The sequence below is a fragment of the Tasmannia lanceolata genome, unplaced genomic scaffold (genome assembly GCF_043159265.1).
Source record: "Tasmannia lanceolata isolate RefF3 unplaced genomic scaffold, GAP_Taslan_0.1 ptg000023l, whole genome shotgun sequence".
NCBI classification, from domain to species: Eukaryota; Viridiplantae; Streptophyta; class Magnoliopsida; order Canellales; family Winteraceae; genus Tasmannia; species Tasmannia lanceolata.
This window is the reverse complement of record NW_027518700.1, coordinates 21,696,449-21,715,836: the sequence shown is the minus strand read 5'-3', so window position 1 is coordinate 21,715,836 and position 19,388 is coordinate 21,696,449. Positions and strand designations below refer to the sequence as shown.

The 19,388-nt window shown below is 36.4% G+C and overlaps 1 protein-coding gene and 1 long non-coding RNA gene across 7 annotated transcripts in view; one reads left to right on the top strand and one right to left on the bottom strand.

Annotated features, from left to right (window-relative positions):
• Positions 1–6,943: 6,943 nt before the first annotated feature.
• Positions 6,944–19,388, bottom strand: part of RUS5 (root UVB sensitive protein (Protein of unknown function, DUF647)) — an 81,727-nt gene continuing 69,282 nt past the window's right edge. For 3 of the 6 annotated variants that reach the window (XM_077365744.1, XM_077365747.1, XM_077365745.1), the window contains 3 exons: positions 17,036–17,101; positions 8,795–8,893; positions 6,944–7,467 (listed from right to left, as the gene is read on the bottom strand). In XM_077365744.1, the coding sequence (XP_077221859.1) occupies positions 7,219–7,467; positions 8,795–8,893; positions 17,036–17,101 (414 nt within the window). In that variant the 3' untranslated portion in view covers positions 6,944–7,218. Of the gene's footprint in view, positions 7,468–8,794; positions 8,894–10,577; positions 11,379–16,148; positions 16,327–17,035; positions 17,102–19,388 lie in introns of those variants that run through there. The other 3 variants (XM_077365748.1, XM_077365750.1, XM_077365749.1) reach the window with 3 other exon arrangements.
• LOC143855680 (uncharacterized) lies at positions 17,519–18,127 on the top strand. Its single transcript, XR_013238055.1, has 2 exons — positions 17,519–17,578; positions 17,688–18,127. It is a non-coding gene; the product is annotated as an uncharacterized LOC143855680 (long non-coding RNA).

The window sequence follows — 19,388 nt, the reverse complement described above, 5'->3', positions numbered from 1 at the left end:
GGTGTATGCGATTTGGTTACAAAGTAGTTATTGTAGGCTTTTTTCATTTTAGATTTGTGGGTGTTACTTACTTGTATGTGTCATGTAAGTGAGGGTGTTGGTTATTTGCTATGTGTCATGTAAGTGGGTTAATGGGGTAGTGATATGGAACTACCTTTGTTCTTGTATTTAAGAAGTGTATTTGAATGAAATGAAAAAGGAAGAAAAATTTACAGCAAACAAGGGAGACTTTGTTTAGGAGAGTCATGGTTCCTCTCGATTTGAGCCATTAGGAGGTCCGATTGGCTGGAACCAACCTTCCCCCATCTCTTTTTCTATTTTCCATTTGTTTATTTCCGTTACGGCCGATTAGGCACGTAATATGTGCATGTTAGTTAGAATAGTTAGATTGTGGTTATTAATTATGTGGTTATGGGTTTAAGGCTGTGGATGTTAGTTATTTCCTATGTGTTATGTAAGTGGGTTAGTAGGGTAGTAGGGTAGTGCTGTAAAACTACCTTTATGCTTGTATTTAAGTTTGTATTTCAATGGAATGAAAAAAAAAAAAATTTCTACAGCAAAGGAAACTTTGTAGGAGAGTCATGGTTCCTCTCGATTTGAACCACTAGGAGGTCTGGTTGCCTCGAATCAACCTCCCTTCCCTTCTCTTTCTATTTTCTCTTTGTTTATTTCCGTTATGGCCAATTAGGCACATAACAATTTTTTATTATTAGTTGTGAACAATTCATGAAATAAACAATTCATGAAAATTTATGAAAATGCATTTGTGATATCATGAACCACGTAACTAGATCATTTGTGAACAATTCATGAAAATGAACATATCAAGAACAACGTCAATTTATGGAAGGCTTAAAAAAAATCAGCACAACGATAGAGGAAATACGCAGATACGAAAGAAGGCTAAAACTTGAAGATTTTGATGTTCGGACAAAGAAAAAAACGGCAGTTGATGATCATGAAAAATCGCATTTCTTCTCAACTTTGATCACAATAGATTTCCAAAATAAGATTCGAAAGATCACGATCATTATCTTTGAAGAGGCCCCGGAAAGGGCAATCTCGACAATAATTCGGGTGGCAACGGCATTTCTGATTCTAATTCAAGGACAAGGCCTTCTGTCTCGGTCGCCCGGTATCAGGCCACTCATTCACAGGTACCTTTTTGTTTTTCTTCTTCTTCTCTCTTGTTCATATGTGATTTCCATGTATCTAATGACTAGTAAATTGTTTCTTCAACCAATGGGTCCTCCTTGTTAGTCAATGATGCTCATAAATAGAACATTGAGTTTAAGTAAGATTAGATTGTTTTGTATGAGAATACCATCATCTTTTCTTTTCTTTTATTGATTAGTAGGCATTCAGTGATTTTCTGGGGCACATTTAGTGTTGAATGACACCCTCGACTATTGGTTTTTCATCACCAATACATTGAAATTTTTGAAATTAAAAATAAAAAGCTTCCTGACAGAAAAATGTCAAGGCTTGCATTTTTTACTCTTTGGACTGGCTTTGAATTTGGATGATAATCCACAACTACTTCACCCAAATGTATGAATTTTACACAGGAACAGTTTGTAAACTTTTTTAGCCATTCAGTCCTATAATTCAGTTTGGGTCCCATCCGGATGATTCACAACACTTTTTTATTCAAAAACTGCACCTAAATTATACAATTCAGTCAGAGTGAAAACTTGTACAATTTCATGACTCTTCACTACATGTTATATTATAAATTGAAGGGTGATGAAATTTAATACTATGTAACATACTATGGTTGGATTTTTTTTCCTTCTCCTATTGGTCTAGAAGAGATTTGTTATGATATGTTGTTCGTTACTACCTAGAAATGCCACAAAAAATTGTAGTGACCAACTGTTGGTGTTATATTATCAACTCTCCCATTTTTTCCCCTTAGTTCTATGTGTTTCTACTTTTGTTAATTTTCTAAAAAAAAAATTGAAGACGATGGCGACGAGGATCCTCAACCGCTTTTCTGGCCGGTTCCATCCGTCAGACCCTGATGACGAGCATCAGCACCGGAGCGGAAGATTTGTGAATACTGAGAGAGGATCTGGCTTTCTGGAAACAAGCCTTGACGATCTCGAGAGTGAGTTCTTTCTGGCAAATGAAGACGATGGAAGAGAGAGCACAAAGGGTAGGTTGGGTTGCCGGCTATCCGCTGCCAGCCTTTCGACGTTAGGGACCGTAGTGGATGAGAGTTTGAGAAAGGGGTTGTTGGTATCAAGAAATCATGGAAAGAGCAAATTCGATAATAATTCGGGTGGTAAGGACGCTTCTAATTGTAATTCAAGGAGAAGGCGTTCTGTCTCAGTTTCGGGTGACAAGGATGCTTCCGATTGTAATTCAAGGAGAAGGCATTATGTCTCGGTCTCGCGGTATCAGTGCACTGATTCAGAGGTAACTTTGTTTTCTCTCTCTCTCTCTCTCTCTCTCTCTCTCTCTCTCTCTCTCTCTCTCTCTCTCTCTCCCTCTGTGTGTGTGTGTGTGTGTGTGTGTGTGTGTGTGATATGGGATTTCTACATATCTATGACTACTAGATTGGTCTCCTTTTTGGCTACTTTTATTATTCTTCAAGCAACCGGGGTCCTAGTTAGTCAATGATGTGCATAAATGGAACGTCAGTACGATTCTACTGATTTGTATGAGAGTAACATGATTTTTTTAATATAATTTTTTATGTTAAAATATTTTATCTAATAGATATAACATTGCAAAGTAGGATGTAAGTTTGCTATTAGTAACGATATGGCTTTGGATTCTTCATATTTTTATATTTTTTCTGCCCGTTAAACAAGTAGTGATTTTATTGATTAGTACGGTACAAGCCTAGATTCAAGCAAACTTGGTAACAATGGCTTTGGATTCTTTATGTTTTTATATTTTTCTGCTCGTTAAACCAGTAGAAATTAGATTAGGGTTAGAAGCTGTGTTGCATGAATTCGGATTCGAGGTGTCGGATTCGGCAAAACCCAAAATGTAGGAATCGTGGATTCGATATTTTTTAAATAAAATAAAATTTTAAAATTTAAATTATATATATATATATATATATGAAAATATTGAGGATGGAGGGTTGAGGCCTTGGAGTTTTTATTAAGAGAGTCAAATAAGAAGGAAGGGGGTTGGTGTTCTAGGTTCGAGGGACTAGGGCTTTTATTAAAAGAGTACGGGTTGTGCTTTCATATAAAAAAAGTTAGGAAGGAAGCTTGTTTAAAGGGAAAATATACAAGATTTACATTTTAAAAGAGACAATAATGAGTCAGATTCACCGAAAAAAACAGGATTAGTACGGGACACAGCTACAAGAAGAATCCGGGTGTGTCCCACTTGAATCCTTGTCCGAGTCACATGTGGAGACGTGTCGACACAGATTCTGCATAGGGGGGGCAAAGAATCCATGCAAAACAGGTTATAAGAGAGGAAGAAGAAGATGAGTAGAGAAGATGAGAAGTCTCCACTAGGGAGCTCCTCATGAACATGATGTATATATAAGCCCAAACTAGGCCAACAATGTAAAATGACTACAGTATGATGCAGGACAATACTCCTCATGAATATGATGTATATATAGGCCCAAACTAGGCCAACAATGTAAAATGACTACAATAATGCAGGACAATACCTAATTGTCTTTTCGGTCCGCACCATAAACATGTATAATTTCTTGATAGATTTTATATATAGAATAGAGAAAAGCTAATTCTTACTTCTTTTATCATGAACAGAGTGACACGAAGCATTCTCCTAATTCCATCAATCATACCAAAACAAAGAGTTTCAGTAATGGGAACTTCCAAAGGCCCTCATTGCATAAACCCAACACCCCAAACCATCAGCATGTCTTGAAAAGGTCTCTGAGTCTAAAAGATTTATTACAGTCGCATGATGGCTACTCTGTAAGTATTTTATTTATTTATAATAGTTAAGGGGTCGTATCCTTCTCTTCGAGATGGGGTGAATGCTCTTTTATTGAAAGAAAAAATAATAGGAATAAGGGGTACATATGGGCTGAAGGACCACCTTTTCTCTCTTAATTCTGTCTTTATTTTGTCTCACCTCTATGTTTAGAGTGGTTTGAAGAGAGCTCACCCTGAAAAGGAAGAGAACTTATAAATTTGGATCTTTTCAGAACTACTCCTCTGCATTAACTGATGATGAAGAACAGGATGCTTGAGGTCAAAAAATGGGATCGAGAAGACAATACGTGCAGTTTATGCACAGGAAAAAGTTAAACTTCTTCACTACTGTTTGTTAATTAAATTGCCAATACCTTCAACTTTAAATGTTTATGATTTACTTCTGTATCTTGTTACGATTGCAGTCAGAACATCCCATTGGGGATGGAGTGGATCGTGGATTGTATGAAGCCATGCGGCTAGAAGTTAGGCATGCTGTTGAACAGATCAGGACTGAACTTGAACAAGTAAGTTTATGCACCAATATTGCTAGAATATACCATTTACAGTTTAAATCTCATGATTGAAGCTGAATACTGTAGAAACTGGTTTAAGGTTCCTGATTCATATTTGGTAAAAACTGTATACGGACTGTGTGGTACAGTAAAAGACTAGGAGGATATCGATTCGTGTTTGTTAATGGTTTGAAATTTTAAAATTAGTGTCTTATGATTGACAAAAGATGGAGTGGACGAGTTTTAACGTACTAGATTTGATTCCCTTTCTAGGCTTTATTCTTTTGATGCTTTGTATGGTTCATTATTGCATTAAAAAGCAATATATAACATAATTCAATTTATTTAGACTGATGGAATACAATTGATTTGGTTGTATCTAATTTTCTCTAATTTTCTCTAATTGATTTGGTTGGAATACATGAGACCCTCATTGTCGAAGGAGATCCCGCGAACACCATAGCATGGGCGAGCAATCGGTGTGGTGGGCCATGGCAAATGGCATCTATTATCAATGAGGTAAGAGACCTTGTTCGCGTGATCAAGCCGCAACTGCAACATAGAAGGCGGACGGCGAATGAAATGGCCAATGGGTTGGCAAAGAGTGGCGTTAATCAAGAAGAAGTGTGCATCGTTATGGGAGAGATGGTGGTGTGAACTGTAATTTTGGGCATTTTAGATTTTGGAATTACATGAATGTCTGGGGTTTCCTTAGCCTCCTCTGACTGGGGACATCTTGTCCCTCCCATGTAATGTTTATATATTAATAAAGTTATCGTTACCTGTTCAAAAAAAAATATATGTTCAGAAGTGAGCCTATGTGGCTGCACTATCATCAGACAGCCGTTCTGCGTTGGTCCCTAGCAAATCCCATCTGAAAAATAGAGTCAAAACATTTATCATAAAATCCTGGGCGATGTATGTATATATAGTCGATAATAATTTTACGATGTCATTCCCTCCTCCAGTTGCCGCCATAAATTTCATTTACTGTGACGGCAATAAATAACTGTCGTGATATCAATTAAGAGCAATAGGTAGTAACCGTTGTGGATGGACATTTCAACATCAGCACCAAATTTTACCGCCAATTATTAGTTTCAATGAACGTGACGGTAACCCCTTGGGCCTTGGGCATAGTCGGGGTACCATTATCTCTCGTTATCAATCAATCAATAATGCAATCAAGCATTTATCGCCTTTGATCGCTCCCGGCTCGCTTTCGGTGAACCATAATCTTGCCCCGGCTTGCTTTCGGTGAACCGTCATCTATCTATATCTCTCTCTCTCTCTCTCTCTCTGGCGTGTTTATTTTGCTTATACCTGTCATAGTTTGACATTGAAGGTGGTTCTTTTGTTTTTTATTTCTCCAGACTGTTTTTCAATGCATGTGATTTAACTAAACCCATTAATAATTGTCGAAATATAGACCCTCAATGGAAGTAAAGATAGCGGCATAGCCGTAGAGTGCATTGGAAGTTTATATACTGTTTAATCTGTTTTAATTGTTCTTGCTTATAATAGTTGCGTCTCTAAACATTACATGAAAAAAGTGATATAAAAATAGAAAATTATGGGTGACTTACATAAGTAGATTAGGTCAATTTGTTCATTTTGTTTCGTTAATTGTTACTTATTTATCAACAGATTTTTTATACTTTGCAAGGGTCATATTGAAAGTGTTACAAATACTGATAGACTACTATATAGTTAGAATTCTTTGCTTGGTTGTAGCACAGGCTATCTTGCTAGTACAACTTAACTCAACTATGCCTTTGTCCCAAACTAGTTGGGGTTGGCTAATGAATCCTTTAGAAAATTTTCATGAAGGTACCCAGCTCAAATTGACTAAGTCTAATCCTGACACTAGTTGGGTTCGTCTACTTGGATTATTTTGTTCCAGTACATATAAAAAAAAAAAAAAAAAAAGGGATATGACTACACTCAAATGTCTCCAAAACGCTAACAACAGCATATTAGAGATGTTTAAAACGAAAACAAGGACTGTCAATAGGAAAACAAGGGAATGGAGATACAATCTCAGCAAATATACGAAAAACTGAATAAGTTTTTCTCAATCGAGGCTCAGATGAGTTTTTTCCATTTGCATTGTTTTTGTTTTGTGATTCTATCTTTGAATGTTAACGAGCTCAGTCAGACCGTTTAGTATTTTGTTATTTCAATAAATTCTTTTTTTGGGGATAAGCCGGGATTGAACCCCGATTGGGTCAAATAACAAAGCCTTAACCATTGAGCTAGAGGGTCAATCCCTCTTTTAATAAATTCTTTTCATTATCAACATAAAAAAGGGGGAAAAAAAAAATATCAAAAACTCAAAATCTCAACTCGACTCAAAAGAGAGTTTAGTTGAGACAACTCAAACTGAGTTTAGTTGAGACCACAAGAGCAAGTAACTCATGACTTGATATAAACTCCTCATAATTTTCGATTTTGAACATATAAATTTTATCAATTCTGTGTACTCTATACAATATTGTAAAAGCAATCTGAAGGTTGCAGAGATAAATGGTTGATTGTGTTGTAAATATTGGGGTAAGTTATAGGTTTACAAAGAAAACCACGTCAGATTTTTTGGTTAAAAATTTGCAAATTACATGTATAAATTTGAGGCTACATATCTTGACATAAGCAATCAATAAAAGGAAAAAAACAAATGATTTTAAATGTACAAACATCACAAAACTTGACGATTTGCTCGTCATCTTCTTCAAGCTGTGTTTTCAGCGGCCATCAGGCATCAAGCTGCAGCAAGGATAGGTCAGTTACTTCTTTCCGGTGAATCCAGTGAGACATGTTTCTTCAATAAGAAGTTTCTTTGGTACTTTGAGATTGATCTGACATGTATTCCATCCAGCTCCCTCCAACTGTTGGAGAAAATCATCAAACCTTTCTTCCAATTTCGAGAGGCTTTCCTCAATATGAAAGAAGACTTGATCTGATCCTCTCCAATGCTGGTGAAGCCAATAAGCCTGCCACACACAGCGCAATACAGACAGGCTTGTAGCTCCCACCTACATAATATGGAAGCTTCACTCAGTCCATCTGGTGCTTATATTCTTCTAACCAATGATAGGCTACATGGTCTGAAGACTGAACATAGGTTTGATGGTCTGGCGTTAAACCCAAAAATCTTTTTTCTATTACAATTTTTGGGTGCACCAGCTGGGGTAGCCAGCTTAAATTCAACATAAAGCATGGAGTTAGAAAGAGAAAATGTAAGTATGAAAAGTTCTAAAAAAAGTAAAGAGGAAATGCATGGGAAATATCATTAAAAGCCAACATGAAGCATGCAATAAGTCTCATTGGAAACGGATTAGAAATGCATAGAATGAGTAGGGTTATAGTAGTTGAGTAAGGCTTAGGAGTTTTCGCAACATATTAGAATTACATGTTTTAGGGAAGTTTCACATGTTTTATTCATCTAGATTTAATGTGAAGTTTTTGGAAAAAAAATTCACATTAGTTTCGTTTGAAAATTGAGATGAGTTTTTAAGTTTTCAATACTCTTTTTTTTTTATCAAATACGCTACTTTGGTATTATCAAAAGGAACAACACTCTTTTAGGAAAAAATAATCGCCAAAATAGGTAGCAAACTCTTAATTAAGAGGAAACACATAGGAACATCATGAGAAGCATTCTTGCCCTAAATTTTTGGAAAGGGAGAAGAACTTAGCTTCCGAAGCAATCTTTTCATTCAACTAGGAAGTTTCTAGTAACTATGCATTCAACCGACTAATTCAGCAAATTCTAATTGAGGTGGATGCAAAAAATCATTCCCTAAAAGAATTAAATGCCAAAAACAACAACAACAACAATGATGATGATGATGATGAAAACAGAAGAGCCTTCTAGATGCAAGCTTTATGCAAATGATTTTCTTCTTTCTTTTATCAAATCTCATTTCATTTGTTTTTTCTTATCTAATCTTTTATCCTTTAAAAAAAAAATAGAAAATCGCAAATCCAGTTGATGAAAAAGCTGATCAACTTCAGTCTAAAACTCTATTCATTATTTAGTTTAAATTCCTCATCTTATACTCTTCTTTTCTCCACAGTTTTAACCATGCCACCAAAAGGAGGACCTGCAAGCAACTTCTGACAACTTTTCTTATTAAAAATTTACAGTTTGTATAATATAAATATCTATAATATTTTGGCATTCCATCAGTTCTTTGTATTTTACATTTTTTTGATAAAATTAATTTTTTTGGTTTGTTCAATTTTTTTTTCCCATTTAACCAATTTGATTCAACCCCATTTAGGCCAGCATCCACTCAGGTTAGTAAACATTGATTCTAACAAATGCCAATCTGAGATAAGAATGTGTTTAGAACGTACCTTGAATGTAACACAAACTTCCAAGTCTCCTATCTGCTGGCATTGCTTTGCGACAAGAATGTATTTTTCCTGTGCATATAACTTCAAAAGCTCCTTAATCTGTTGCAAAACTTGAGTTAGACCACTATATTTACTGGTTTGGCTGATAGGTTCCATAGAACTCATTCAAGCAAATATAGCTTAACTTTCTTTTGGTTTGGATTGTCTTAAGTATTAGTTTTCAAATCTGCTATGGATATAGTTTTTCAGACTGATTACCATGCTTCGTTGCTTCCACACCCTGACTTTTTCACAGGTCTACAAACTTTCCAATTTGAAGGCATGAGAGCCAACGGTCTAACAACTTTCCACCCCATTGTTTAACTACTGACAGGTACAGGTAACCACTGGAAGACTACTTGCGGGAACGAGGCTAGTTTTCTTATGAATAAAGCACCGAACCCTACAATTCTAAATGAATTCCATAGAGAACAATTCATAACTAAAATAAAATCCTAATGAAAAAAAGTCATATTTGAATTGTAAAATTCACTAAAAAATGGAAAATTTATAGATTTTCATGACTAAAATAAAATCCTAATGAAAAAAAGTCATATTTGAATTGTAAAATTCACTAAAAAATGGAAAATTTATAGATTTTCATGACGGTTAAAGGTTTTTAAAGTTATAGAGAGAGAGAGAGAGAGAGAGAGAGAGAGAGAAGGGTTGTTGCTAACGTTAGCAGCTAGCTTAGCTGCTAACGTTAGCATAAAACAAAGGTGGGGCCACATTGTTGGGGTTTCTAAGCATTCATTTGAAAAGGTTTCTGAGCGATACCTCAGATAGCTTATCTGAGCAAGCTCATATAAATAGGGTAGGTAGCTATGTTGTTTGGGTTATGTTACTATGGAAGTTACATTGGGGACCAGAGGTCCCAACTTGCAATACAGGGTTATGTTAGATATTGATTCTATAGGAGTTAACATCGATAGGGTAATTGTAGGAAATCATCTCTATAGGATCATGCTGAGGCTTGATTTGTGGAGGTTTAAAATGGACGGCTATAAAATGGGTGCATTTTGTGCCTCTGTAGATCGAATGGTTAGGATGATCCTATGGAGATGATTTCTTAGGAGCACCTTATCTATGTTAGGTTTTATGGAATGAATGGTTTAGATGAGTCAAACAGCATGGGTGATGTGCTATTTATAGTAGCTTGCTCAGATAAGCTTATCTGAGGTATCCCTCATAAACTTCGCCCCCTATATATATATATATATATATAGAGAGAGAGAGAGAGAGAGAGAGAGAGAGAGGAAATGGTTTGTGAGCAGCTGCTCAGATAAACTTATCTGAGCAGAGCTCATGAACCATGTGGGGGGGGGTGGGGGGGGGGGCATTTTTGGGGGGGGGGGCATTTTTGGGGGGATCCAAAGCATTCATTTGGAAGGCCCTTCCATGGATAGGGTTCGTACCAAAAATCAGATCAATAGGATCATCCTAACCCAATCAAAGGTGGAGGGGAAAATGAAGAGACACTGTGTGTCCATGTTTCTGCCCATTTTTTTCTCTTCAAAAATGGCAGGGTTAGGATGATCCTATAGGGCTGATTTTTGGTACACACCCTATCCATGGAAGGGCCTTCCAAATGAATGCTTTGGACCCCCAAAAAAATGTGGGGCCACATGTGTTTGTGAGCTCCTACTCAGATAAGCTTATCTGAGCAGCTGCTCACAAACCATTTCCTCATATATATATATATATATATATATATATATATATATATATATTTTTTTTTTTTTGAAAGACGACATGTTTTCATTGATACTATGAAAGTTACATTGGGGACCAAGAGTCCCAACTGTCATTACAAAATATCAATTAAAGCTATTCAGGGCATAGCTCGAACCACAAACTAAAGAACCATGTAGACCTTTACTTCCTATTCATTCCATGGGCAGATCTTACCCTACAGATTATCCGTCAAAGATTTTCCCCTATCACACCCAAGATTTTAACATGTATTGCCACTACTCCCCCTCCCCCTTACATCGATTATCTTTCTTGAGTCCTGAATTGCCGCTCCTCCTCCTTACATCCGACCCCTAAATTTCCAGGCCATCACATCCTCAATCCTTTGGTCGTATCGCAACCAGTACTCCTTAAGCGAAAGACCGTGATCTCTCAAGCTATCAGGAATCAACTTCCTACCATTAGTACCCTGAAATTTGGCTTTATGGGGGCCAGTTCCTCCCACTATTTCACCGACCTGTAACGACCCGATTTCCGTCAAGTCGTTACGAGCAAAAGAACGCAAAAATCATGGAAATAATTTTTTTTTTTTTTATAATCATCAACCACGATAAAATTTTATTCTAAATTAAATATGTCTTACCATAACAATTTCAATACTCATACTTCAAAAGAAAAGTAAAGTTTTAAATTACCAAAGTCCAAACCAAATAAAGTCTTGATAGAAATAAAAATGATAAATGACGCAAGACGTCAAAATACAAAAATCCCAGAAGCGAACTCTCTGATCACACAGTCCCTTATCCCATGGTTCCTTCATTTGCAAATGCTCCGACATCTAACGCCTCAACCCCTGTGGTGGAGTAAACAACGTCAGAGTAGGGTCCTCCAGAGACCGAGCAGAGTAAGAGAGACAATATAAAAAGTATAGGCAATATAATCCAGATCCTCAGCAATATATAGCAACAATAATAAAAACTGGAAAGGAATTACGCTATTGATTGCAATATAAATAACAGGAGTGACAATAATCCAAATTTATACTATGTATGCAACAATTATATAAATTGAGACAGCACATTCCCCAGGTACATCCGGCTTTTCCCCACTTTATTTTTCTGTCAGTTCTTTTCTGACTTTCCCATTTTTTTTTTCTTTTTGCCGGTGTCCTTGCCGCACGACTACCCACTACCCCTGTCTAAAGGTAGTGGCGTTATGGACTCGGATTTCGGTCTCGCATTTAATGCCGAGCCGTTTCGGGGATACTATCCCTTTGGATGGTTTGCCAACGAAAGGCTCTACACGCTTCTCGCGTTGGCCTTTGGACCTTAGGTCCCAGGATGATACCACCACACCCTTAAGTTCCCCTTCACTCTCCCCCATGTATGATATGCAATTAGGAAATTAAAGTACATTACCTTTGTCTCCCTTCCTGCATTACTTCGCATAAGATTTTAGAACAATTTATTTTTCATTTTTATTCATTTTATTCCAGGCAAGCAAGTAAAATCAAACTAAGCAGGTATTAATAAGACAAAATTTTATAAGTACGGCTATATTGCATAGACAATTATATTGGAAACCATTACAAGCAAGGTCTAGCTGTCACCTGCCTTCCAGTTAGATTTGAGGATAAAAATTTGACGAGCCCCCTAGAGGAGGTGGGAAGATTGATAACCTGGCAAGGATGAGATACATAGTTTATACCCTAATTTATACATCAAAATTGTACCATGTCTACTTAGTTATTATACACAGATTTTTACGTATACATTAGTTTATACGCATTACCATTCAAAAGAGCATTTATACCCATACATATGTATAGTGTTCTTTTTTCTTTTTTTTTTCTTTTTTTTTTTAAAACGAATAAACAATAAGGGGGTGTCTCAAGGTAAAAACGAGGGCATAAGCATGTACATATTTCGTTCTTTCTTTTCTCTTTCTGCCTTGCTTTATTTGATTACAGCATCTCTAATTTCATTTTAACGAAGATAAGGGTTTTTGCAGGTGATTAAATCGTGAGATTTGGCACGGAAAAATCGTGGAATCGATATGGGTAATGTATAAATCATTTTATTTATTTTATTTTTCCTTTTTGCATCTGCTTCTTTGGTTTGCAGAAACCCTATTTCCATTTTTAACGAGATGAGGTTTTGCAGGTTTTGGAGTGCGATAGAGGGCATGGAAGAAATCGAAAATGAAATGGGTAAGGATATATCACTTTATTTATTTTCTCTTTTTGTATCTTGTTTTCTTAGTTGCAGAAACCCTAATTTATTTTAACGTGGATGCGGTTTTCTGCAGGTTTTTGGAGCTTGAGATATAGGGCATGGCAAAATTCGTGAAATTGAAATGGGTTTTACAGAATAACAAGAAGGGTTTCATCGCATATATGGTTTAGGGGTTCCGTTCCATGGTTTCAAAAATAATAGAAGAAGAAGAAGAAGGTGTCATGGGATTTCAAGAACTAAAAAGAAGCATACCTTTCTGCTGGTGAATGAGGAAGTTGAAGAATCGAGATGGGTTTCCCGGCCAAAAACGAGGATGATGCAACCGAGCCTCTCTCTTTCTCCCTCTCTCTCTCACTGTATTCTTTCCCCTCTTCTTCTCTTGATTTTTAATCTTAACAATAAGGTATGTAATTGATTTGGGTGGAATTTTTACGGTTTTCTAAGCAAGAATGGGTGATTCCACAGACTAAACGATCTATATAGAAATTTTCCTTTTTTTTTTTTAACGTTACTAGCCTTCTTAATTTAATCCTCAATTAATCCTAATTACTTTCCTTAACTATGAATATTGAATGGCTTTAAAAACATTAGATCAATTTGATAACAGACTTACTATAAAGATGGATCTTTAAAAATAGGAAAGTTCACACGTTTTCCCACAAGAGGGAAAACGTGGAACTCTCTTAATTGCCATTTATTCTTCATTTTTAACTTGATTTTCCATATACAAGAATTTCCAAGAAAATCTTATAATTAGCAGCCATTTCATGAATTTATATTTCATGAATTTATTGAATTAAATTCTTGAGTCCTGAATTGCCGCTCCTCCTCCTTACATCCGACCCCTAAATTTCCAGGCCATCACATCCTCAATCCTTTGGTCGTATCGCAACCAGTACTCCTTAAGCGAAAGACCGTGATCTCTCAAGCTATCAGGAATCAACTTCCTACCTTTAGTACCCTGAAATTTGGCTTTATGGGGGCCAGTTCCTCCCACTATTTCACCGACCTATCAACAATACTGTGTTAAAAACTATTGACAAGCTAAAGCATTACTTTGTAAGTACTACAAGTTTAACCCCAGAATCCAAAATCCGAAAAAACCAAAAAGTCTCAATCTATTCAAACTCCAAACCTAGGATTCCCTCAAAAAACTAAAACTTCCATGCACCAACCAATCAAATCAGGGAGCACTTCCTTAATTTGCCAAGGAAGAATTCTACGCTATTCTGCAGCCTCTTATCCTTAGAGGAAAAAACTATCGCAAACTCCGGTGTAGGGACTTCCTCCATCGGATCCTCCAAAGTAGCAATTAGTTCCTCCAGCTTACTGATACAGATAATTCGGTCCGCCTCCCACCCAATTCAGCGCAAACTATCTTTAAAATTCAGCTTGTCCTTGAAAAACTGAAGCTTATAAACCGGTACACATGTTCTCGATATTTCGAGTGCCAGTCAAAGAAAATAACTCCTCCACATTTTGTTGTGCGTCCTCTTTAAGTTACTTCCATTGCCTCTTAAGTTCCCGTTTTGCAAGCTCACTTGGGGTAGGATCTTCAATGGATGCTCTAATCTCATTATACGCAAGCCCTCTTGCCTCATCCTAAGTGTGAATCCAAAGAGAGCAATCTACCAATTCCACCCTTCTTCGTCTAATAAATTGAGTTTCCAGAGTATTAGGATCCCATTGAAACGACTCTTCTGAGCTCAAACCGTATTAACCTAAAAAACAGGAGGCTTCCTTACAATTTCCATTTAACAATTCCTTATAAAGGAAGGAACGTACCGAGCAAGATACATGTCAGAAATCTTAAGCATGGATTTAGGAGAGAAGCCACCTCCTCATATATAAAGGTTGATGTCGAGAGTTAGAATATATTTTACTTGAGCATATCTCTTTTTTACAGTTAGAAAGAAAACATTTATCAACTTAAATAAAACTCAAAAAAAATACATACTGAGATTATTGTTGAAAAAAAGGCTAAGGAGTTTTTAAATTTAATAAGAGCAATATAAAACATCCTCTGCATTTTACCCTATTTGTATATTTGTACTTTTAAAATGAACAAAATACCCTTACTGGTTGCATGAGAATTTAAAAAAGAAAGAGAGAAACCATGAAAGATGGTGGACAATAAAGGAAGAAGAGAGCAGAGAGAAAGCACAAAAATTGGAAGAAGAGATATAACTAAAGACAATGAATTTCAAGACAATGAATACATGTAACTTCGAATTTTTTTCTTCTAATCAAAGCTTTGAACCCCAAGAAGAAAGCTTGATCCCGTTTTTGAATTTAAAAAATTGTTTAACATGGAAGCAGTCCAACAAATTCAGATCTTCGTTTCTAAGTTAAGACAAAGTCCATTAAGAATTGCTCAATCCCTATTAGTAGGCTTGCTTCAAAATAAGGCATATAAGCTACCGGTGGCGAACATGTTTTGATAATTGGCCAGAACTCACCTAGTTGTATATTGTTAAGAGGAGGAAGAAGAGGAGAGAGTTTGAGAAAGAGTGTGTTAGGGTCTTCTCCCCCTCAAATATGTATTTATATAAAGAGTGAAGGTACAATGACCACTATGCCCTTAGGCAACATACACACACATAATACATATCTAACACTCCCTCTCAAGCTGAAAGGTAAATATTGAGCATTCAAAGCTTAGTACAAATCATGGTTTTAAATTTCGCATTTCGGCCGAAATATTTCGGTTTCGGTGGAAAACGAAACGAAATTCACAGTGAGTCGGAAAAGTACCAAACTTCGCCGAAATGTTTCGGAAATTTCGGCCGAAAAGTTTTGTTTCGGTAAAATTTCGGTGAAATTTCGGAAATTTCGGTGAAATTTCGGAAATTTCGGTGAAACGTTTCGGAAATTTCGGTGAAAGATTTCGGTGAAGTACAAAATTTCACCCGAAATTTCGGAAATTTCAGTCAAACGTTTCGGAAATGAAATTTCGGTGAAATTTTTAAAAGATTTCGTCCGAAATTTCGTACCAAAACCGAAACGTTTCGGTTTCGGTGATGACCGAAACGTTTCGGTTTCGGTGATGACCAAAACCGAAACCGAAACCGAGATTTAAAACCTTGGTACAAATATCACCAAGTCTAGCCTCGCTTCAATTATCAAAACATGTTCACACCAATATCGGTAACCTATATATATATATATATATATATATATATATAGAGAGAGAGAGAGAGAGACATACTAGTAAGACTGTAACGACCCGATTTCCGTCAAGTCGTTACGAGCAAAAGAACGCAAAAATCATGGAAATATATATATATATATATATATATATATATTTTATAGTCAGCAACCACGATAAAATTTTATTCCAAATTAAATATGTCTTACCATAACAATTCCAATGCTCATACTTCAAAAGAAAAGTAAAGTTTTAAATTACCAAAGTCCAAACTAAATAAAGTTTTGATAGAAATAAAAATGATAAATGACGCAAGACGTCAAAATGCAAAAACCCTAGAAACGAACTCTCTGATCACACAGTCCCTTATCCCAAGGTTCCTTCATTTGCAAACGCTCCACCATCTAACGCCTCAACCCCTGTGGTGGAGGAAACAACGTTAGAGCAGGGTCCTCCAGAGACCGAGCAGAGTAAGAGAGACAATATAAACAGTGCATACAATATAATCCATGGCAATATAAATAAAAGGAGTGACAATAATTCAAATTTATACTATGTATGCAACAATTATATAAATTGAGACAGCACATTCCCCAGGTACATCCGGCTTTTCCCCAGTTTATTTTTCTGTCAGTTCTTTTCTGACTTTCCCATTTTTTTTTTTTTTTTTTTTTGCCGGTGTCCTTGCCGCACGACTATCCACTACCCCTGTCTAAAGGTAGTGGCGTTATGGACTCGGATTTCGATCTCGCATTTAATGCCGAGCCGTTTCGGGGATACTATCCCTTTTGGATGGTTTGCCAACGAAAGGCTGTACACGCTTCTCGCGTTGGCCTTTGGACCTTAGGTCCCAGGATGATACCACCACACCCTTAAGTTCCCCTTCACTCTCCCCCATGTATGATATGCAATTAGGAAATTAAAGTACATTACCTTTGTCTCCCTTCCTGCATTACTTCGCATAAGATTTTAGAACAATTTATTTTTCATTTCAATTCATTTTATTCTAGGCAAGCAAGTAAAATCAAACTAAGCAGGTATTAATAAGACATAATTTTATAAGTACGGCTATATTGCATAGACAATTATATTGGAAACCATTACAAGCAAGGTCTAGCTGTCACCTGCCTTTTTAAACCTGGAGATGTGTGAGATTAAGATGGCCCTTTTATGTGGGAGAAGGAAGTAGTAGGCCTGTAGATCAATTATTTAAAAATATTATATGCATCACTGATGAGATATTAACCATACACAAAATTTGTACTAAGAGGGCTACTAGTGTAGAACTGATTTATTTAAAATTATAAAAGAAAATCATTTTGTAAGATTTATTAGGAACTGATAAAACCGCGTATTACCACTTTCTGGGAAATTAAGAGTCCCTTATATAGTTTTCATTTGTGACCAAAAAAAAATATAAAAATGCTGGAACAGACGCATGTCTTTTTTTTCTTTTTTTTTTAAACAAAACGAATAAACAAAAAGGGTGTCCCAAGGTAAAACAAGGGCATAAGCATGAAAATTTCGTTATTATTTTCCCCTTTTCTGTGTCTTGCTTCATTTCTTTACAGCCTTCTTCTCTTTTAACATAGTTGTGGGTTTTTTTTTTTTTTTTTTTGCAGGTTTTGAAACGTGAGATTGAGCATGGAAAATTTCGTGTAAATGAGATGGGTAATGTATAGATTATTGTATTTATTTATTTATTTCTCCTTTTTGCATCTTGCTTTCTTAGTTGCAGAAACCCTAAATTCGTTTTAACGTAGATGTCGGTTTTCTGCAGGTTTTTGGAGCTCGAGATTTGGGCATGGCAAAATCGTGGAAGTGAAATGGGTTTTGAAGAATAAACAGAGAGTGTTTCAACGCATACACGGTTTTGGGGATGCCGTTCCATGGCTTCCAAAAAAAATAGAAGAAGTTGCCATGGGATTTCAAGTAGATATTGATCAAGGGTTTCAAGTAAAACTCAAAAGAAGCATACCTCTCGGCTGTGGTGAATGGGGAAGACGAAGAATCAAGATGGGTTTCCCGGCCAAGAACCGTCCGAGCCTCTCTTTTCTTCCTCTCTCTCTCACTGTATTCTTTCCCCTCTTCTTCTCTTGATTTTTGATCTTAACAATAAGGTATGTAACTTATTTGGGTGGGATTTTTAAGTTTTTCTAAGCAAGGATGGGTGTTACCACAAAATAAATACGATCATAAAGAAATCTTCATTTTTGCCCATTCTTCTCTGAAATTTTGAGATCGTGATTTTCTTCCTCATAATTTCCAACCGTTTTTCCTTTTTAACGTTACTAGCCTTCTTAATTTTCATCAAATGACCCTAATTACTTCCCTAAATTATGAATATTGAATGGCTTTATGCAGTTTTAAAAATAATTTTATAACGATGGACTCTCCACTTGCTACGATAATCTCAACTCTAAATTTTTTTTGATTCAATGGATTAGAATTTACAGTTTTTAAAAATAATTTTATAGATATAGATTTAACAAGGGTAGTCTTTACAAAGACACCCCATGCAATGCATGGGGCCATATGCATACAAGTAAGAAACACACTATATAAATATGAATTTGATGTAATACTAATTGGGTATGTAATCATTGGTAAATTGAAGGTATCTCCATAATGAGGTACATTTCTTTCAAAAGACATCCTAGGTTTAGGGGAGGGGTCTGGGGTGTAGGCGGGGGCTAGGGAGAGTGGGGTGAGGAGTTGGGGGGCCTCGGGGAGGGGAGGCGAAGGGCGAGGGACAGCAGAGAGGTGGCGGACGGCGGTTGGGGGTGGGGGTGGGGCTGAGGGTGGGGAAGAGAAGGGTTAGGGTTTGGGAAAAAAACAATGGTGAGTTAAAAGAAGAAGGTTAGGGTTTTGGGGAACAATGGTGAGTTAGAGTGTGGAGAAGAAGGTAACAATGGTGGTCCCTAGGGGTCACAACCCTAGGGCTCTGATACCATGTTGAGAGGAGGAAGCAAAAAGAGTTTGAGAAAGAGTGAGTTAGGGTCTTCTCCCCTCACTTATGTATTTATATAAAGAGTTATGGTACAATGACCACTATGCCCTTAGGCAACATACACACATAATACACATCTAACGTATATGTTTTAACCAGGTGTCAAAGGTTATTACAATTCCCAAAAATTTCTCAGCAGCAGGTTAAAAGATATATTAGAAGGTGAATCGCGTCGATTATCAAAACATGTTCACACCTATATCGGTAACCTATATATATACACACACACTAGTAAGACAAACCGTGCGATGCACGGAGCCATCTACATACAAATCAGAAACACACTGTATAAATATGAATCTGATGTAATACTAATTGGGTATGTAATCTTTGGTAAATTAAAGGTATCTCCATTATGATGCACATTTCTTTCAAAAGACATCCTAGGTTTAGCTTCTCTCCTCAACACCATCCCACTTCAAATAACCATATAAAAAAAGGAACTTCTTGCCCCACTAAAGTGCAAAACCA